Source organism: Pogona vitticeps, chromosome 2 (assembly GCF_051106095.1).
Source record: "Pogona vitticeps strain Pit_001003342236 chromosome 2, PviZW2.1, whole genome shotgun sequence".
Lineage (NCBI taxonomy): Eukaryota > Metazoa > Chordata > Lepidosauria > Squamata > Agamidae > Pogona > Pogona vitticeps.
In genome coordinates, this window is record NC_135784.1 from 191,302,817 (window position 1) to 191,325,889 (window position 23,073).

The window sequence follows — 23,073 nt, forward strand, 5'->3', positions numbered from 1 at the left end:
CCACAGGTTGTTGGAGCCAGATTCCAACAGTAGAGTGGAAAAAATAATGGGCTGGTCATTATGCAAAAAAATATAACTTGCCATCTTCCAAAAACCTATGGGAACATCAGGTAGATAACATCAGAAAATGACAAAGTCAAGATCCTGTGGGATTTCCAGATTCAAACTAATAGACACCTTGAACATAACACACCAGACATAGTAGTGATAGAAGGAAGAAATGGCTGGGTCATATACACTGCAATTCCAGTGGATGCCAAAGCTGAAGATAAAGAATTGGAAAAAACTAAAATATACAGAGATCTGGCAATTGAAACATCTCACTTAGGGATGAAACACACTCAGTGGTCCCCATCATCATCAAAGTTTTGGGAACCATATCAAGAAATTTCATACAGTATTATAAGCAGTTGCAAATCTCAGAAAAAACACCATCAGAGCTACATAACTGCCAATATTAGTAATAGCATACATACTGCACCAATAATTAACAGATACTTAAGGTTTAGATTAAAACTTGTTATCTGTTAAATAATACCAGTCAATGTTTTCATAATTTTGATTGACTGTGTCCTGCATTTAATAATAATAATAATAATAATAATAATAATAATAATAATAATAATAATAATAATAATAATAATAATAATAATAATAATAATAATAATAATAATAATAATAATGTGTTGTCAAGTTGTCTCTGATTTATCAAAATACACATTTTTAAATTATAAAGTACTTTTCCGGTCCCTTCTCCTGGTGATAATCTGGAACTGTGAAACTTGTCCAAGTTCACAAATGTGGCAGGGCATATAATTGCATTAGTCACACTTGCTCTGGAAGATCTTGGCTGGCCCCTCTCCCAGGTGACATAGTGGGGATTCTCTTTGGTTACAATGGAAGAGATGTCTTAAGTCTAGCTCAGACAAACAAACTGTCCCCTCAGCTAACTCTGCACCCTTTGCACTACATACAGTATTCTGATCTGCAACTCCAGCAGTTTAAAAAGGCCTGTAATATGTCAAACTAGGATGTAGAAGAAAATATTACCACTTCCCTTGTCTGTTAAGAGCTACTTGCAATAATACTGGTGCTTTCAAAATGTTTTTGGATCCCTATCAGACCATGGTAACGAATGATAGGATGTCTAGATCAACAATACCCAGAGGGTCACAGAGTATAGCCTTGCCTTAGAACAATGATTTTGGCACTTCTAGTAAATTATACACAAAAAAGACACCCATAAAAGGAACACAGTTACCATTAGTACAATAGTGCATTAGCTCATGAATCCTGGCAAGGCGTCTGGTATTGTTTCCAGGCGGTGGAAGAGGAAATTTAAGAAGATCCCTCAAAGGCAGCTTGTCTGTCAATTCGGCTTCAACTTTTGCTGGGTCAAGACCATCTTGTACCTGAAGGGAAGACAAACACTAAATATAAACATTTGTCAATGGCCTTACTGAAAGTATTCCATTGTTTTTATTAAGGGAGGAAATGGAAAAAAAATCAGTTGAAAGCTAGCTCTTTGAATTTTGGGGAAATGGTACAAATGCTGTAATATATTTGGTTCACAGTGCAGTTCCATACTATATATGTTTGCACTAGCTTTCCTGCATGTGACATTGATGTGAAATCACTGTGACAGTTGTAATCCCACATTTGTGAGTGTAACCAAACTGCACTACATTATACCTTTAGGAAGTGCAACTTCTGAGACAAAGTATCATGATAATTCATTATAAGAGGCCATCTGACAGCCATCATTTTATCTTCATTTTCAGGGTAGAAGGAGTTGTACAAATTCTGTAAAATTAAAGAAAACATATATTTACAATAGTGCAAATGTGATATCAGTGAGGCACAGAAATACATGGCAACACAAACCTTTTTTTCACTCTCAGGAAGGGCAAGAGAGGGCAGGATTGAAACAATATGATTTGCAATCGTGTGATCAAGTCCATCTTCACGTGGCTCTGGAACCACCAGACTTGGTGGCGTAAGATTCTCTTCTGAAGCAACAACCTAGTTTAAGAAAATACATGTATAGCATTATGATGTTGCATCTAATTGAATAGGCAATTACAGGTATTAAAATTATAGACCCTCCAGCACCAATCCCAATTTTATTTTGAATAATCTAGAGAGATACTGTAGGTGTTTGATTTCTATAGTTTGGAAAAAACTAAGCAACTATGGACAGAAGACCTATTTTTTAAATTAAAGGTCTTTATCATAATACCTGGTGAAGAGTATGGTGTACTACCAATGGGCATCTTACAGATACTGTGTCATCCACAGGATTAAGCAAGGCTGTGGTTTTGCCCCAATCCTGTTTAATTTTATACTTGAATGATATTGTTGCGCATTTGACATCTCCAGCTTTTCATGCCCCCAAACTGGCTATTAACTCAGTTTCAGGTCTATTGTATATAGATAATGCAGTACTATTATCTCAAAGTGGTATGAGAAGACAACTAAGGACATTTTCAAAGTACTGCCTGGAGGAACTTCTAGAGCAGTGGTTCTTAACCTTGGGTTACTCAGGTGTTTTTGAACTGCAACTCCCAGAAACTCCAGCCAGCACAGCTGGTGGTGAAGGCTTCTGGGAGTTGCAGTCCAAAAACACTTGAGTAACTCAAGGTGAAGAACCACTGTTCAAGAGGTCAATTACAGCACAACAAAGGCAATTGTATTCTTTAAGTTATAGACACTATAAATGGAAAACCAATTGAACAATTCAGAGTCTTGAAGTATGCAGATATTATTTTTCAGGCATCAGGAACATGATCAGCTAAACAAGAATATATCACAGAAAAGGCTTCACGTAGCATAAAGGTGCTGAGACATTTTTCCACACTAGTGGTCACAGTTTTACACCAGCATTGCTTAAAGTTAATAACACCAACCCATTACCAAAGTTGTTTTCTGGGATTCAAATCCGGGCCAATACAAACTTAATATAAATAGAAACTATGCAACCTAAGTTTCTTAAGCAAACCTTTGCCATACTAGGTTGTGCTCCAACTTCTTCTTAGAGGCTATAAGGTAGTTGTCATGATTCCCAAGTGGCCTCTGTTCATTTCACCAAACTAAGAGCTCACGCTACGTGCCCCTCAGCTGCCACCAGTTGATTACATCAGCATTACATATTATTAATAATTGAGGTCCAGGCCATATGTCATTTTAAAAGAACCAAATAGAAATTGTTTATTGATATAGGCATTGACAGAACAAGCAGTGTTGTTAACTCTTAAACAAACATTCTCCTTTATCCACTCTCAACCACCACTCCCCCCACAAACTCCAAAACTCTCTCTCAATCTCTTCAACTCCCTACCTCTATCTTCCTTACTCCCTAACACTCTAACTCCTCCTCCTGCAGAGACTCTTATATCTGGTGACTCCGCCTCTCCCGCACTCTCACTGGTACATGCAAAATAGCTTATTACCATTCATGACCTGGGCAGACGCCACAGTAATCTTCCTTCAGTGTCTGAGCAGACCTGGTTCAGGACATTTAACTTTTGGCTATGGCTGAATTTAGCTCCTCCCACTCTTCTTGGCCTGCTTTCTTTTGTCATGCAGGACTCACATGAGAGCAAAGATATTAAGACCAAAATACATACTTTCGGACTGTCACCCCACCACCTATTAAGCATTGGTTATGGCAAGGTATGGAATTTACTAGAGCAGCACTTCATGACATCAAACATCAAAATAATTTATCAGCCAAAAAATCATGTCCTTGGTATGACTGTTTTAAACATGTCATTCAAATACAGTGGGAGAGTATCTGCAAGTGCTAATATTTCCTGAATACGGAAGGGCTTTGTCATATGCACATCTTAATGTCATGCCTTCAGCACTACGTGAGGGTCATTGAGAAGAATTCCTATGAATTGATCTTGTAACTATATTGGAATGCTTGCCCATGTATCACTGTTTTGCCCTTTTTACAAAGATGTGGAAAAAGAGTCAATTTGCCCTTTTTTAGATAAAGGCCATTCATTGGATTTTTATGTATCTTTTATTCTTGCAAATCGGGTGATGGCACAGTCTGCAAATTTTTTAGCAGCAGCACTTAAAATTAGATTAAACATGGTTTCAAAACTGTAATTTTTTGTAGACTTACCTGTTTAACTTTTTAGAATATGTATATATATTTGATTATTATGTATTTACACTCTTGATTTTAGTAGGTTGGTTTTATGTCTTTTATGTACTACCTGTATAATGGCTAATGCAAATAAAGAGTACTACCGATGCAAATAAAGAATGCTGCACATTTTAAATTATACAAGATTTAGAAATGTACACAAAAAACACACTTAGGAAAAAATCATGCATCAAGGTGTAAATAAAGTTTTACGACTGAACTTTATGGTCCAAGTTGGACAACTTTGAGTTTTGCTCATTTTTACATCTTAGCATCTTGGTCAATCATCATCTGCTAGCTTTTATTAGCTAAGAAGGGCAATGACTGAACAAAGAGGTGGGACGCATTCCACTCTGCCCAGGTATTCAGGATGTAACAAAAATCCTTCCAGCAGAACAAACAGATACTTCTGGATATGATCTAGGACATGGAAGATGCAAATGACTTGGTCTCAAAAGTAACAAGCATAAATTTCACAACGCTTCCTCAACAGCTTTGATCTCTTTGAAAAAGTTCCGCTACACTTCATGAAGTTACGGCAGAAAAAGGTTTTTCTTATAATTGATGTCACAAAGTAGGCTCAATTATGAGCTCTTGGCCAGGCTTTCATTACAGTCCTCTGCTAACTGCAAACAAGCCCTCTGCTTTCAAGCTCTTCATTCTAGTCACACAGGAGCCTTCATTTTATCATTAGCATTCCCGAATGAGTGTTGTGCCTACCTGCTGCAGCATGCAATTCAGTATCAAGGCAACAGAAACTATCTCTTCAGGGACAGAGCTTAGAAGATCATTATAATACCTCATATCCACATCTGCAAATAAAAAGTAATGTTTTCTTTCAGCAAAATAACAGAACTATGAAGTGTTCAATCAATTTAGTTAACTGATAAATGAATCTTGGATATAAGTTTTGTGATTTTCTCAACTACTTAACAAAAGGAGAATAACTTGCTTTAAGGCTAGCTAGGAAGTTATTCTGAGTATACATATCAGTAGGAAGAAAGGTTTCTTTCTTGATCTTCAGAGGGTACTGCCTTAGAAATATCTGTATTAAACTTGCTACATTTTCCTCTTCTATTCAACATGCTCCAATATGTTTAAGTTGGATGTCTTCCTTGTGGATTCCAAGACACCATTTATTTTAAGGGGAACATAATACTTCCCATAATTCTGCTGGCGTTCATAAAAGTTCTGCATAACTTGCTATGACTAATTGTGTCTAACAAGGTGTCAAGGCTCATCTCAGCTGTATGCCTTGTCATACACCCAACTGTGCAACTAAGATGTATTGGAACACCTCATCACTTAGCTGGAATTAGCAGTGTTTAGTTTCTCAAACCTTATGCAAACACCAGTAAAATTACAGCCACCTTAAACAAGTTTTGCATATTGAGAATATTGTATATTTTAATACTGAATATTAATTGAATATTGTATGTTTTTAACACTGTTAGAGACTGCTTTGAAATCCTCAAATTTAAGCAATTTATAAATATTCATAAAACATGCAAATAAAAATAAATGGTACAGGAACTCAGATATTCCAAGGAAACCCTGAATATCTCCTATCCTACATATGCCGCAAAGCAGAAGGAGTTCAACCTAAAGTAACTGATCCAGGAAGGTAGTAGGTTGAGTGCCCTTTGTGCAACTTTCAGATAAGAAATCCACATTAAGACATTTCTGTTTCTGTCTGTATCTTAAGTATGACATACGTAAACTTCACATTCAGTTACATAAATTGGAGAGATCTACAAAGGGAGGAACATTACGGAACAATCATCTAAGGAATTTGCCAAAATGTCCCTGCCATACTGTTTTTTTTAAGATGCAACAATCAATTGGGACAAAAATTGTCCCAACATATCTATTGCATTTTCCCATCAGATACTTTTTTCATGCCAAATAAAACCTGTGGTAATTTTTAGATATTAAAGACTTCCCTTGTCCCACAGCCCCCAACAACTTCTCCATAACAAAGGAGATTCAGGATCCTTTTGTGTGTGTGTGCGTGCGTGTGTGTGTGTGTGTGCGCGCGCGTGTGCGTGCGTGTGTGTAGAATTGGTTGCCCTAATCCACATTTGGCCAATTAACCTGCTTCTGTTTTGTAACTGGTGAACTGGGAGATGGCTTTACAGTATCTCCCAGTTCACCAGTTACAAAACAGAAGCATGTCTGATGTTTCAGGAACATGGAGTAGAAAGACTTGTATGAAGTCAGAAGTGAAACTATATCTTTGCCACAACATACGGCCCAGCCCCATGAGACTTTTTTCTTATTATCACCATAGAGAGGCTATTAGAGAAGAGGTCCATACCAACTGATGGTTGGTTGTAGGTTTTTTGGGCTGTTTGGCCATGTTCTGGAGGTTTTTCTTCCTAACGTTTCACCAGTCTTGACAGAGTTCTAACTCCTATCCTCTGAAGATGCCGGCCACAGAGACTGGCAAAATGTTAGGAAGAAAAACCTCTAAAACATGGCCAAACAACCCGAAAAACCTACAACAACCATTGGATCCCAGTTGTGAAAGCCTTTGAGAAGCCATGCAAACTCTCTAAGGCAGCATTCCCCAACCTTTTTAGCCCTGCGGACCGGCTGGGGAAGGTGGGGCACCCCCTGCTCTTGTGCGCATGCGTGTCTGTGCTCATGTGCAAAGGGTGATGTGGTGCTCGTGCAGGTGCACGTGCACTTGTGCGCATGCAGAAGAGTGGTGCAGTGCTTGTGCAGGCACTTGCACGCAGGTGCAAGCAGGCTGTGTTTGTGGGAGTGCGTGCGGGGTTGGGGGGGAGGTCTCTCTCTCTCTCTGCGGCCCGGTTGGGCTCAGGCCACGGACCAGCACCAGGCCGTGGACCAGGGGTTGGGTACCACTGCTTTAAGGGACAGCAGCTTTGTTTTGTTCAAAATAGTGAAATGTAGCTCCAGTCTAAAGCACCCAATATTTCGTCAGCCTCTCACACTGCCAACTGTCTGCAGCAAGAGTGCAGCTGCATGTTAATATCTCACTACATTCTGCATTTTAAACGTAATAATGTTATACGTGGGTGAGCTCAATGAAGTCTCAATGGTATACCTTAAGTCAGGAAGAAAATAACAGCATATACAAACTGGGTGAGTGATCTAACAAGAAACAATACCCCAAATATTAACATTTTAGGTGGTATCAGTGGAGAAGAATCAAGTTTGCCACTCCCTTTACATGTGGAGAGGGAATAAAAGTGGATTATTTAAGGAATATATTTGTTTTTATCTTAACTCCCGGGCACGTAGAAAATGACTAGAACCGCTGCATACTTCTAAAGCTGGAAAAAAAGATTAATGACAACAATATGATTGAATGTTGCCAGCATTTCCTGCTGCACTGCTGTACATAACCAGCAGTGTACAGAACTCTGTGGGAGACCAGAGAACTATAAGTGAATGGTGTCAGAAAGGCTAAACCAATGGAATGTATTGGATCTGCTCTGTGTTTCATTAGACCTTGAGGTCCTCTAACTGGAGCTAAGCCCAAAAAAGTGGTTGGAGAGCAAAGGATCATATTCTTCAAATTAAGGAACAATGGTGTCTCCAAGCACATGCTGTGCGGATGATTTGTTTTCATTAGTAAGCTGACAGCTCCTTTTGTGCAAAAAAAAAAAACCTCTTTGTTTCCTCCCTTGTTCTGTTTTAGCTGTTTCGTTTAGAAGCAGTTTTCTTTTCTTTACATTTTTAGACAATTGAGAATTGGAAACCCTGGGTGATCTACACCCAGAGATTTACCAGCACTTCCCAGTATATCCTGCATCCATTCTGAAGCTAAAGGCCATATTGTACCACCATCTGCAAACAAAGCCTGGAGTGATGCTGATTACACTTGCAGCAGATTGCTCAGATAGTTTCCCTGAATCAGGATTAGTGACCCCAGGTGACTAACTCTTCCATGGACTCTGAATACTGTGTTGTGGTAGACCGGTACTTGGGAAGCACATGGGACTGCCCATAATACCTTTGCCTGTACGTCATTGGATTAGCAGAGTGCTCAGCAGTTACATCGTCTCCCCCACTCTACACACTGCTCATTCCACCTAAAACGAATAGCCAGTTTGGGGTATCTGAAAGTGTGAAGGCAAGAGGTGAAGGAGATGACAGAGGATGAGATGACTGGACAGTGTCATCGAAGCGACCAACATGAATTTGACCCAACTCCGGGAGGCAGTGGAAGACAGGAGGGCCTGACGTGCTCTGGTCCATGGGGTGTCACGAAGAGTCAGACATGACTAAACGACTAAACAACAACACAAAAGTTCGTGTCTTGATACAATGGGAATGAGAAAGCATTACCTGGGGAGGCACCCCCAATTGTGCTATCTAGATTTTCAGGTATCAGAAGGGTGGACAGAGACAGGAATTGATCAGGACTCTTCCCAGTACTCTCAGCAGACATTTTATATATGTTTTGCAGAATACTGAGAAGTAATTAAGTCTTTCCAGAGGCAATGCTCAGGAAGTAGCTTTTCTTTTAAGCATACCTGTTGTTAAAACTAGTGGTGCAACAAGTTCTTCTGTAGCCTGTTTCTTCCTTGAAACAACAGTTGGTGCTGTGGGTTGCACCTAGTGAAACAAAAGCACTGGTTTTAAAAGTGGCAAGACAACAGTCTTGAACCCAGTTATTGCTGAAGTATTTGACTTCACTAAGCTCAAATGGATTGTCATTTTTGCTATTGGCCCCTCTCCCCTTTTTGTAAAACATAGAACTATTTCTGCTTTGATTCATGTGGAACGCAAGAAAATCTTAGACTTAGAAATCAAGTATATTTCAATGTTGTTTTTCTACAGAAAGGTTTTTGATTAATGTAGGAGTCTGAAGCTTTAAACATTATGTTTAATCACAATAAATTGCATTGTCTTGCATGTGTTAGAAGCATGGTAGCTTTATGACTGGATCTGGCGCGTGAAATCAGCTTTGACTTAAAACAAAGTAGCATTTTTTGGGGGAGGGGTTGCTTTTTCTTGCATGAAATAGACACACTGTAGATTCTTACTTGTTTGTTTATGGATTAATTCCTCTTTTCATCTATCACCCAAATGTATCCCATTTATCTAGACATAATGCTGCATCAATAGAATATATTTTTAAACAAATTCAAATGGTTCAGTAGATTAAAATACATCCCTTCATCATCCCTTTCACTGCCATAACCCACCAAATACATCACATGGTTGTCACCACAGATAACACCCCACAGCTCTATTCTGGTGCAAATTTGGTGATCATCTGCAAGAGCTACAGAACAGAATAATCAGGAGCATGCCGAACTGTATGCAAAACACAGTAGCCCTAACACTGTGCCAGAATGGTCCAAGACAGCTTTCAAAAGGGGTTGGATGAAGCATTCTAAGTTATAACAAGTGTGGACATTGTCACTTGATTCAAACCAAATCACACCAAAACCGATCCAAACAGCAAGCTACATACCCGTCTGAACAGGGTTGTAGTGTTGCTATGGATGACAGAGAACTGACTGGCAATATTTCTTAACTTTTTGTTTTCCAAAGTGTTTCCCCCCACCCTTGTACATTTCTGCTGGGGAGGATACAGGATACAATTTAAATTGTAAGTTATGCTCACCATAAGCCATAAGCCATAACTAGCTGCAGGATAATAACATTACACAGAGCATCCTGTTGTTGATTTTGGCTTGTATAAGGGAAATCATGTAAGCCACAACAGGAAATTCCAATGCAGTCATGAATGCTGGTTGCTTCCTTTGATGTTTGCCCAATCATGTGATTGAGAGGACACCCTGGAATTTAATTTTGTTAATCAATTGAAATTTGTCACCATAACCTTATAATATATGCAAATATATCACTAATAGGATTCTGGCCAGAGAATAATAGTAGTGATTTGCCAAAAACTAGTGAATCCTCTCTCAAGTCCAGCAACGTATGCTGTGAACCATGATATATACTGTAAATTACAGTATCTAGAAGACAATGGGAATTTAAGTAGAGAGGTTCTTCCATATATGGTTTTCCACAATTGTATTTTTTGCTGTTTTTCGTGAGTGTACAAGTTTTTCTGACCTCTCGTAACCACTGACCTCTGCTGCCAATTTGCTCTTCTTTTCCACTACAGGGACATTAATCAATTTGGTGGATTTCAAATAGTGCTGATGTTGTCTTCTCCAATCCAGGCAGTCATACATCAAACATGCCACACTTTCAAAGAGGTCTGTTCCACATTCAAGCTACATGGATGAAAATACATAAACAAAAGTAGAATATGCATAAGATAGACAGGACAATATTTCAGAGTTACTTTTTAAAAAAACCAATAATTGAAAATCATGAATTCTTCTAACAACATAATGAGCATACTCTTACCATTCAGTTAAAATGGATTTTTGTTTTAATATGAACTAGAAATGGGAATATTTTGTAATACCATAAGCAAATATGAATCAGATCCCGGTTGGACCTAATGAGGGTCCAGCCCCCAGGACCAGCCCATCCACTCATGTCTCGGCACCACAAGGGTCCTGCTCTTCCCACCAATGGCACCAGGAGCTCTGCTGTCTCCCTGGGGGAGAGACAGGGACATTCAAGGTGCCGGGACACGTGAGTGGATGGGCCAGTCCCAGGGGCTGGATCCTCATTAGGTCCAGTTGAGAGAGGGATGTTGGTATTCATTCACAAATACGAATATCACCATCTCTAATATTAACCCCTGCACAAACATTCCAGATTGGGAAGTTGCAAGAAAGAAAGAAATTTCTAAGTTTTGACAGATTTTTTCTGATTCTTTTTTTTTAATCAATCTTATTAGTAACCTCTAGTCACAACGGCTGAAAATCTGTTGCACCATTGTGCAAATAATGTAACTTTTAGAAGCAAATGGCCATAACTAGGAAATCACGTGACCATGTGTGCAACAGGTAAGTTCTACAGAGATTTCTTAACTTACAGCAATTTGCTCCTAAATGTCTGCGTAATTGCTTAGCAGAATTTTAGTCATTATGAGCTTCCAGATTCTGAAAGTTTGCTCCAGATTTTTAAAAAATGCATCAAAGTCCAAAGGACTGTAATGGACAGAGTGATGCAAATATGCACCAAACCAGAACAAACACAAACTTTCAGAATTAGTTCATGAGAGAAAACAATAATCACTACGTAGGAAATCTAGAAATAGTGGACTACTTGCTCACGTCATCAGACATCTAAGATTAATTGGCTGAAATCCTGTTTACATAGCTATGCCAAATGAGGCTGGTCATGTCCACAGCTAGGGTGATTTTTCTGAAATAAAAACTTTCTGATCCCCCCCCCCCCGGCAAAGGTTCAAAGGCTTTTGTGGAAGGCATTTCAACATCAGCAAATCAGTGGGGGCTATAGGATTGGGGGGAGAAGAGTCTAACTTCCAAAAATTGCCACTGCCATTTTTTTTCTCCACAACTCATAGGATTCTACAACAGCCTTGGGATTGGGGATGGGGGGCAGGGAAGGAGGTCAGAAATTTTTTTTATACAGAAAGATCATAGGGGCTGATCATATTATCAGCTTTATGTGGCACAGCTGCACAAATAGGATTTCAGCCATTGGATAGTTTGTGTCATTTGTTATTTCTTATTGAAAGGTTATGAAAGGAATGTCTAGTTTTACTTAAGGGGATCATCATGGGCTGAAGCTGCCTGCTTCCAAATGTTGTCGTTTGTTCAGTACAAGTAAAAGAAGGATCCAATGTCACATTAAAGTTATTCCTTTGTACTTGTCATCCAGCTTGCTCTTCCTCTTGGGCTAGTTTTTTCAATAACACTATATCCTAAATTCTACTACACCAGTTCTCTTAAACAAAAGGTACACTCTTCTTTCCACTGCCTAGCTGCTTCTAACAGGAATATAATAAACTCTCAATGTGGAATGCCTGTGTTATTTCCATCAAATATATTTGCTAGTGTCAAGTCTGGGTCTAGCATTACTGGTTGGTTGTTAATCTCTGTGATCTCATTTTAGACCTCATTTTTTCTAGAAACTGGCATATTTGTGGACATTGCCACCAGATACAAAAATATGTATCAAGATTCCCATACTCTCTCCAACATAGTAGGGAGTCTGTGTGATTTCTATTGTTCTTCCTTCTTCTCCCTTGACCAACCATACCTATGAAGTTAAAACAAATCATTTTGCTTTCACCTACCACCTTATGATCACCTTCATTGAGTCCCATACTATTCCTTTACAGTTACAGTGGTGCCTCGCTTAACGAGTGCCTCGTTTAGTGATGAATTCGCATAACGATGGTTTTCTTTAGACAATAATATGCACCGTTTAACGATGTTTCCTATGGGCAATTTTCGCTTAGCGAAGTTTGGGACCATGCTTCGCATAGCGAATGTGTTTTTAGGTCCCCTGCTTCACTTAGCGATGTTTGTTTTTTCATTTTAAAAAGTGTCTTAAAATGGTCAAAAACGGTTCTAAATGCTTGGAATAGTTTCTGTACCTTCTAAAATGGGTGCAAACTTAATTTGGCTTTGATCTGACTTTTTGTTAATTTTTTGTGAATAGGCTTCCAATGGAGGAAACACTGTATCGCTTAACGATGTTTCCTATGGGTTTTTACGCTTAAGGACGGCAATCCGTTCCTATTGGAATGGATTAACCAGTTTTCAATGCATTACTATGGGAAATGGCGTTTCGCATAACGATGTTTTCACATAGCGATTTTTTTGAACGAATTAACATCGTTAAGCGAGGCACCACTGTATTAGAAAGTGCTATTCAATTTCTTCTTTTACTTTTCTGAACATTCTGCATTTTTGTTCACAAAGTCCACCACCAACCTATGCCAGTCTCTCCTACTCGGAGCAGTGTGTATATCAACAAAGGTGAAAGTTCTAAGAATTAGGACTGGAAAAGTACACCCCCCTATTGCAGAGCTCTCTATGAAAGTCATTTTACAATTAGTATTAAAATACCCAGCTGTCACACTGTGTCAATTATATACAACACTAATTCAAGTAAGTCAAAGCTTACAGAAACATGTAGTTACACTTTTGTTCATCCGTAAATTACACAAATTTCATAGTGCACTGTGATGTCCAACTTAGAAGAGGAGAGCAGATATCCCACATAGAATGCAAACCTACTTTGCTTAAAAACAAACCAAGGAGATTTAGAGGAGTAAGATCAAGAAGCCCTCATTGTGCAAGTCAGTGTTGAGATCATCACAACATGCTCAGATTACGAGCAACTCAGCTTTATAATATCCTTAGCCTTTAGGTTTGAGAGACAGGGAAATAAATCGGAACATCTGCTCCTTCCATGCCATCCTGTCAACCAACTCCATTTACAATGTTACATCACCTGTGAAACTGAGACCATCATACGTAAATAGAGAAAGCTTGTTGGAGACCACATTCTCCTCACAAGTTTTCCTCTGCTGTTTTTGTTTTAGCCAACACACTAGTCCCTAGCGACACACATTGGATCTTAAGGGTCTCCTGACCCTCAACAACAGCTTGGCTGCAGGATTAGATCCTACTGAACTTGCACTCTAGGATTAATAGAGACCAATGCTAGACTATATACTATTACATGGTGTGTTTTACACACACACACACACACACACACACACACACACACACACACACACACACACACACACACACACACACACACACAAAAGCTACTAACCATCATGTCATTGTTACTCCAGTCAGCAGGAAATGTAGACTCATGGACAAGATGATGAAGTCTAGCAATCTGAAAGAGATTTGATCCTGGTTTTCCACTGTTCAGAACTGCTTCCAAATATTTCCAAAAAATTTCCAGGTCCTTAGCAACTTTTTCCTTCTTCTTCTTTTCAGCTTCTACAACTAAAATTGCAACAGCATGAGGTCTTTTTAGCATATTTGTATTCCCAAAGGAAAGGTGAAAAATTATCCAGCCATAATTTCACAAAAAGAAAAGCCAAGATCTCCTTGCTCTGCTTCAAGCCATTCTCATTGAAATATTATTAAATAAAATGTATTTTGTCAGGTGACATATTTTAGATTTTAATAAAATGTAAACAGAGTGCAGTCTTTCACGTAATACTGTATTTTGGACTTGAACACTTTGTGGTTTTGCCAAAGCACAACGTGACCTTTTGAAAAGTGGGCATGCTGGCCAAGAACTAGGACAACCATACTCCCTCTCCATCACTGTTTTCCACTGTAGTTGCTAACCACAAAAAGAGGGTTCGAAGTTAACCACACTGCTGATCCTATGAAGGCAGATAATAAGCTCCAGTGACCTGTCAAATATATGCACATCCCACACTCTGTGCTTCTATCAGTCTGTTTCTGGCCCCTTCCCTGTGGTAGAGGCAGTTTCCTGCTGCAGTCAAGACATTTAAAAAAAGAAAAGAAAAAAAAGAGCCTCCCTCTGTTGCCATCATCAATTCCTTTTTTCTTCTTTTCCCTGCCATGGCTCAGACTCAGACTTCAAATCCTTTCTCTTTGCTAAAAGAAAACGATTAAAGCTTTCAAATGTTGTTGATTAATGCTAAACTAATTAAAACATAATTAAGTCATCCTGTTCATTGCATTTGACTCTTCCAGGGTTAATAGATTAGCCATCTTAAATACAACCAACCAGTTTATTCCAAGCTCTGATTTTTATTGCACAGTAAAAACATAGACAGTCTAGTTTATTCCCTGAATACACACCATATTCAGAATATATCTAGTGTCTCATATAGTGCTCATGATGGATTAGCCACTCTGCAACCTAGCAGAGAGGCTTGTCATCCCACCGTCTGTGAGGACTGCCTAATCTATCGTGAGCAATGGAGCAACAGGATGGCTCCGTGTAGCTCATGGCAGCGGCATAATTGTGAGTGGTCATTGTCTCCACCTGTGGGGGGATATTTGTATACGAATATGAATACCCCCATCTCTAGTTATGTCCTATACATACATTCCCAACCATAGGAAGCACACAAATGTTTGCAAACGGAGTATGATTTCTGATTGCTTTTGCTACAGTTTGTGTGGATGGGGGTGACGAAGGGAACCTCCTTCCTTTACAATTCCATTCCCACCCAGCTGGTGACACAAGCTGGGAATGACACCTCACCCTTACAATTAAAGGTGAGGTACTCCTCTGGTCACACCATGAGAAGCCCCTGCTTCCAACACATTTTTCCTCCTCCATCTTTTCCTTTCATATACACAGAGGAATGATGAGGGGAATGAACAAAAGGAAAAATCTCATTTTGCCTTGATCTTTACCTCCCATTTCTTCTTTCACACACACACACATATACACACACACACACACACACAGAGAGAGAGAGAGAGAGAGAGAGAGAATATCTCATCTCATCTCAGTCTATGGATTGAGAAAGTCTGTGTCCTGCTCTTCACTTTTCTCCTTCCTCCTAATACTTTTTCTCCTCTCTAACTTCTTCCATCCTGCTTTAATCATTACCCACATTTTTTTAAAATAAGAGGAATCTCTTCTTTTCTGCTATCACACATATACTCCCACCGCTCATCTTCTCTTGAATTTGCCCCTAACTTGGCTTTTGGCAATGGACACTCTTTGTCATTGTCTGTACAGAGCTACGAAACTTGAAAATCCAACAGTCACTGCTGAGATCAGACCGTTCCATTATCAATGAAGGCACCACAGAATGGCAGTGACTCAGGATAGAGATCAAGGGCAATCATTCTAGAAAAGGCACAGGAATGGCTTCTTGGTTAGTTTCCCCTACTCAAACATACCCAACTTATCTTTCATATCTACAACTGGTATTATGATATATCCATGGCAGTTTGAGCTGCTGCTGCTGACTTCTTGATACAGAACACATTTTTAACATTAGGTGTGTCTATGCTTTTCTGGTAGGAAGGCCAGACTGCCTCCCCATTATTTTACAACAAGGGCCATGTTACCCCCAACCCATGCTATTCCTACTAATTCACAAAGAGATTAAGTGAACTCAAAAATACAATACGTAGATAAGTTTGTATAAATATCAGCAGGAACCATGATTTTTTTTCAAAGCTGAAACAATTCTCTAAATATGCTGCTGCAATAAAAGGATATATGAACCAAAACAATAATAAAAATCTTTAGGTTTACATCCCTATTAACCACCAGCTCACCTTCTTGTGGAAGAAGTGGTTCGTCTTGCAAAGCAATCCCTTCCAGGTAGGTCTGCAGTGGCTCATAATTGTCAGAAGAAATTTTTATGACACTTCCAACATTTACTCCAAGATCAGAAAGCACAGGCAGAAGTTGAGGGTAGTGAAAACCACAAACTATGAAATAATACTCAGCACCATCATCTGGTTCATCATCTGTCCAAAAGAACATACAAAGCCCTTAGGTTTTTACTGAAGTATAACTTGAACTGGGAATTTCAATTAATGTATACAGTACATATCCATCTAGAGTAGTGAGCTACAATTAAGACAAGTATTTCCCCATAAATATGTCTAATATAAGCCCATGTGACTATATTATATGCCATTCATTCTATGAAGGAATGGTGATACCTTTCTCTTTAGCTCTACAGTTTTACTAGTTCTGCAAAAAAGAGAGATAAAATCAGGGTTAGGTGGACTTACAGATTGCTTTTGAAAACAAACAAAGGAATACTGTAGCTAATTTGATGAAAATAATTTGGGCATTCACTGCTTGGAGAAAGCTGATAACTAAACATGATGCCCAGAATTTGACTGTATAAGGTATGAAAGAGAGCACGAGAAATCACTCCAAATCTACAGAACAGTTCAGTATTTTTGAGAAAGAGTTCATGACTGATTATATTATACCTACCAATGTATTTATCAAGATCATCCTCTTCTCCACGTCGTTTAAGCTTCGTGTCTTTTTTAATGGTACTTGCAGATACATTTGGTGAATCTGATGCCTTCTTTCCTTTTCCTCCTTTTCCACCAGATTTGGCACTGGCAGGCTTCTCCTTCTTGTTGGCAGGTTTCCCTTTCCCTTTCGCCTTGTCTTCTTTTTCCTTTTCTCGGTCTTCAACTAGCTACCAAAACATTTATATCCCATGTATGTTACCAGAGTTAAAAATCTGGAAAGATTTAAATTTTGAAACATGAAATTTCTGGTTCTAAAATACACCTCTGGATACAAAGAAGTTTGTCCTGGGTTGATGCAAACTTCTCTGTGTTGTACCTGGGCATTTAAATGTTTAATTGGCCTGGGAAAATGCATTTCAAGTATCCACGTTTCACACAGCCTGCCTCTCTCAACCTTCTCTGCTGTTATAACCACCCTCTTACCTGGCTATGGCATTCAAGTTCTTTTTTTAAAAGTTTAGCAATTGAAAAAACTGAACTGACAATACATGGCAAGCATTTGATTTAGTGTTGTATCAGTCTGATGCTATATCACTAACGTTAGTCCTATAGCACTAAATGTAATTCACAACTTAGACTGCAGTTGTTGTCCTTACTACTGCATGCAGGCAGAAGGCAGGCAAAAGGAGCAGCTTTCACTTCCCCCACCATGCCCCAGCCTGTGCATCATCAGTGATGTCATCTGGACATCGGCAACAATGGCCCTAAAGGACCGATATAGGCAACTACACAAGCCAAAAGCAAAACAAAATAATATCAGTGGAAATGCTATAAAATGATGGTTAAACAAAATATATCTTATACTCATGCCAAAAGGTTAGATTTCACTTTAATGCTAGTACCATCCTATGCAATCATGGGATCTGTAGTGAGATGAAGGACTCTGCTATAGTTCAAGAAAGGTTGCTGAAGACTGAGCTTTTTAAGGAAGCATTCAGACATCCCTCTCTGAGGTGACAGCGGGATTTGGTTTTACCCCATCTTACTGCCATCATTAGTTGTTGTGGGGGTATTTTTAGGTTTCTTTTTATTTAATTTTTAGCTTGCCTGCTTATTTTGTTATGGGGTTTCTTGTTAACCACACTGAGTAAGGCATAGCACCAAGTTGGGTGGTATACAAATATATGTAATAAATAAAATTGAATTCTCTGGTAGAAAAAAATGAATATACTGCATCATCAAATCACTAAACCCAGGATCCCATAGGATCTAGCTATGACAGTTAAACTAAAATCAACGTGTTATAACTGTGTAGCATAGATAAAAACAGAATTCCAACTCCCATCGCTTTTAGAAAAGTTGATCCGACAGCTACAAATACTCAACTATCCCACACACTACACCAGAACACAGACAGAGTTCTAACTCCTATCCTCTGAAGATGCCGGCCACAGAGACAGGTTGGGAAGAAAAACCTCCAGAACATGGCCAAACAGCCTGAAAAACGTACAACAACCATCAGATTTATTATTGTATTTGGGTTTTCAATTATGTTTTCTAACCACTCTGAGCTCTATTTTTTCAGAGGAAATTTAGAATAAAATATTATTTATAAATGAATATTAAATACTTTTCTGGTACAATCCTCAGAATATGGTTACAATTTTGATTTTTATGATGCACATTTGTTAAGGAAAAGGAGTTTTTCAATGCCTTTTCTGATATTGTTAATGGCACTGTTGTGTGACATTTCCAAGGCTTTTTAGACAGTTCTTCCCCTCAGTGTTCTACTCCCTGAGATACTGGAGACACAACTGTGGACACACAAATCATGCACTAAGATGACCATCCCCTAAAATGCTTCGCTTTGTTGATATTTGCTGCTGTTTTTTTTTTCTTTTGAAAGAGCAAAAGTCTTACTGGGGGGAAAACACATACATAAAGACAATTGCTCAATGGTCTTTCCCATGTCACCAAGTAGGTTCATTTACACAACCACAGACTTATTAAAAATCCATCCAACACATTCTGGTCCAAACAGTTTAGGGCCTTCTTCAGGGCAATAATCTGTGGTGTATATTGAATTTCCTTTTTTTTTTTTTTGGTCTGTTTCATAGCTCCACTTAGACTACTAATCAAATGGAGCACTGGATTCTACCAGTGTAAAAAAGTGAATGTATCTAAGGGCTCAATGACATGTGAGAAAAAAGACTCCAGTTATATTGATTATTTTCATCCCTCTGTTGTACTGATCGATATTTTTTTCCAGTGATCATGTGGCACATATATCAGTGGCAGTGTTTACATTGTTTGGAACTGCATCTTAAATCTCCTTCTATTTGCAACATTATAGCAGGCTGCACTGCTCTTTAATTTTGCATCGATTCATATTCTCTACTGTTTCTTGGGGCAATCAGGGCCCTCTTGCCCATTTTTTAATTATAAAAGTGACATATTGATAGAGTGGTACAAGCCTTCTCTCTTCCTCTCCTTTTCCCTTCCCTCCCTTACTCCTCCCCTTTCCATGCATCTCTCTCTCTCTCTCTCTCTCCCTCTCTCTCAGTTTCTAGCTTTCATTCTTCTTTTCTCTTTTGCACAGCGCCAGGAGGAGGAAGCAGGTTAAAAAATCTATAAAGTATTGTGAAGAGCAGGGTTTAAAAAAGAGAGAGAGGGGAGACATTGATACAACACTGCTTCCTTTACAATTCAAAGCAAGAAGACTGTCTCCTTCTGAGCAATGTATTCATTTTGTTCTTGTGGCAATGGTGGCAGTGGCAGGTCCTACTAGCGCTTTATAAATCTCCTTTAAAAATGTTTAAGGGTACAAGTGCAGTGGTCATGAAGTGACCACAGCACCCAAAAGCCCAACCCCTTCGCAAAGGAAATAAATTGACAGCAGCATTCAAACATGATGAAGCAATAAGGAATGAAGTGATACATGATTGGTAAAATGACCGTCCCAAAGAGGAGGAAATAATCTGATTGCTGGGGCAAATAAATTGATGTTAGTCATGTGACATGCGAATGGAAATTTTTGAAATGACCCAAATAACTGCAATAATGATATAACTGGGGTTCTTTTGGCAAGTGCAATTGAGCCCTAAGACCAGCAAAATATAACAAAAAGATATTCTGAGGTATACTTTTCCTAGACAAATCATATTTTTCTTTTCTTATTGCTCCCCACCACGATCCCAACATCATCCACACATTAGACATGCCACTAAATTCAATGAGAGTGGCTTCTGGTAAAGCTGTGCAGGATCACAGCCTCAGATACCTTTTTGTCAGCAGCCCTTCTCTGCATATCTTTCTGTTTGATGCAAAGCATTTGATACTTAATTAATTTTCCAATTAAAGTTATAGGAAGCTGTTCCCCACTATCCATAATGCTTTTTGCTGTTTCTATCACCTGAAAAGAGACACAGAATAACAATAATTTAAGTACTGATATAAGTGCAAGTGGAGGCATATAAAAATTAGTTCATTCTCTATCTTGAGAGAGCAATGTGATGTTTGGGGGGGCAAATATAACTCTTGGATGCATTAAAAAAGTATAGTATCTAGACCAAGAGAAGCAGTGGTACAACGTTTTAGTGAGATTTCACTTGGCAACATGTGTTGAATTCTGAGCACCACAAAGAAGGATATCAATAAGCTGGAACATCGAGAGGAAGATGACAGAAGTGGCAGTAAAGACCTTGAAACCAAGCCTCATGAGGAACATTTGAGAGAGTTTGGTAGGTTCATTCCTAGAAAAGGAAATGAGAGGTGATATGAAAAGCACCTTCAAATATTTGAAGTGCTATCACATAGAAGATGGAGCAAACTTTTTGTGGTCCTGTTCCAGTGGCTATGACTCACAGTCTACAGGTACACTTCTGTGGCATTTCACTTGGTCCCAATAAAGATACTGCCCAAATGGCAATTTGGTAAAATTTATTGGACTGCAAGATCTGAATCCTATGCAAGGTTCCTCCGAATAATGAAATGTGTGGGAAAACCCTAGAAGGAATCTGGAAGACCAGCCAGGGCAACTGAAGGTGCTCACTGACCATGGAAGTAGCAATAGGGCATAGCATTCATCAATCACCATTTTGACAGCTCCAACAGCCCTGTAAGGCGGGACATAAGGGCCAAGGATTGACTTCCGGGGTCAAGGGTCAACCCTGGCCCCTACCACTGAATGAATTCTGCCCTGCCCCCAGGAGGACTGTGATTTCATTAACCTTACAAGCTTGCAGTTAGTTGACAGAGTTCAGATAGGACAATGGTTACATCATGCCACTATGATTGGCCTAGGAAGAGGCCTTTAAGCAAGCTCTCTATCACCTATGAGAAAGAAGAAGAATGGGTAGTCACGCCCCTCTGAAGCAGCTGCATCATGTTAGGAGAGTTTGCCTTCAGCACAACAACAATGTGGCTTAGCAACCTTGGGAATGGCACCCCAATGTACAGTGGTGCCTCGCTTAACGAGCACTTCGTTTAACTGTGAATCCGCTTAGCGATGAGTTTTTCAGAGCGTTTTTGCGCTCCGTTTAACGATGGTCCCTATGGGCGATTTTAGCTTAGTGATGTTGGGACCATGCTTCGCATAACGATTAAATTTTTGGGTCCTCTGTTTCGCTTAACGATGGTTTAAACAGCCTCATGTTTGCTGTTTTTTAAATGTTATAAAGTTAAAGTTTACTGTTTAAAATGTTTGAAATCATAAAGTGCACTTAATAAACCCTTAACCAAATATGACTTTGTTCTGACTCTTTTTTAATTTGTTGTTGAATTCCCCCCCCCCATTGAGATGCATTGAATAGGTTTCAATGCATTTCAATTGGGGAACTGCATTTCGCTTAGCGATGTTTCCTATGGCGATTTTCGCTTAAGGACGGCAATTCGTTCCTATTGGAACGGATTATCCGGTTTTCAATGCATTTCAATGGGAAAACGCGTTTCTCTTAGCGATGTTTTCACTTAGCGATGAATTTTTTTGAACCAATTAAAATCGTTAAGTGAGGCACCACTGTAATATGGAACATATATATCTATATTTATATTTATCATATTTTGGATAAAGAGGTTTCCGTTCCTTGGCTGCCTATGCAGCGGTGTCTATTACAAAAAGGATGATATTTCCCTGTTTTACACCAGCCAACCAGAGTAGTTTAATAGAATCGTCAAAGAGCATAGTAATAGTGGAAGTGTTTATTTTTTGTAGAGTTTCATGTGTTAGAAGAAATCCTTCACCAGGCTTGTAATATTTCAGTGTGCCAATAATAACATTAGCTACATATAACCTATTTACAACCCTTGTTTCATCTATTGAAACCCATATCTTATTATTGTCAACAGCAGATCTTATTTTTCCTAACACAGTTTCATTGCACACAGATATGTACTTTTTCCTTAGAGCTAATTCATCTGGAATCTGCTGACTGGTGTACTTTCCAAGAACGTAGTCTGAGACTACCACTACCTAATTTATTTGAGAGAATGTTTGAAGTAACCATAATTGTACAGAGTTCCTTACAAAACTGGTAAACTATGAACTTTCAGTTGAAGAAGCTCTCTCGAAAAGGAAATGTTGCATGTTCTCAGCAAATATAAATCTTGCTAAACAACTCTTACGTTTCATGGTATCACAATGATGCTGAATATAAAACACTTTTGGGCTGACAGCTTAACTTCAAACAATTTGCAAAACAAAATATCACCATCACCACTGAAAATCTGCTCCCAAACACTTGAACAAAGCGCTGTAATGTTGCACTCACCAAACATCCCATTTTGGGCATGCTGAAATTGTCAGGAGGGTTGTCAACCACCAAAATATGATTGAATTATAACATTTATTACAAAATTAAACAGAAATGTAAAAAGATGAAAATATGACTTTCCCGGCAAAATGAAAACCATGTAATTCTCACCAAATTTCTCAAAAACATGTTTTAACTTGCTTGTAAATTCAAATAAAGGGTGCAGAAAAAATGTCATGTCATAGAAATCCTTGTCCTACTAATCAGCATTTATTGCTTGCTAAAGATCTTCACCAAGGACCAAGAAACTCACTTATCGTCCTCCCTTGAAACAGCATGTTTGGACACATGAAAACTTATGCAGAAAAAAAAACCA

At 38.8% G+C, this 23,073-nt stretch overlaps 1 protein-coding gene across 7 annotated transcripts in view; it reads right to left on the reverse strand.

Annotated features, from left to right (window-relative positions):
- SPAG17 (sperm associated antigen 17) overlaps positions 1 to 23,073 on the reverse strand; it is a 111,795-nt gene that overhangs the window by 75,938 nt on the left and 12,784 nt on the right. For 6 of the 7 annotated variants that reach the window (XR_012084166.2, XR_012084165.2, XM_072991741.2 and 3 more), the window contains exons 4-13: positions 20,228 to 20,359; positions 16,961 to 17,174; positions 16,285 to 16,479; positions 13,826 to 14,007; positions 10,237 to 10,383; positions 8,662 to 8,743; positions 4,877 to 4,968; positions 1,885 to 2,022; positions 1,693 to 1,803; positions 1,262 to 1,412 (exon numbers count right to left, since the gene is read on the reverse strand). Coding sequence is in view for 5 of the 7 variants with exons in the window: in XM_072991741.2 (XP_072847842.2) it covers positions 1,262 to 1,412; positions 1,693 to 1,803; positions 1,885 to 2,022; positions 4,877 to 4,968; positions 8,662 to 8,743; positions 10,237 to 10,383; positions 13,826 to 14,007; positions 16,285 to 16,479; positions 16,961 to 17,174; positions 20,228 to 20,359 (1,444 nt within the window). In the remaining 2 variants the exon portion in view is untranslated. The remainder of the gene's footprint in view (positions 1 to 1,261; positions 1,413 to 1,692; positions 1,804 to 1,884; positions 2,023 to 4,876; positions 4,969 to 8,661; positions 8,744 to 10,236; positions 10,384 to 13,825; positions 14,008 to 16,284; positions 16,480 to 16,960; positions 17,175 to 20,227; positions 20,360 to 23,073) is intronic. The other variant, XM_072991742.2, reaches the window with a different exon arrangement.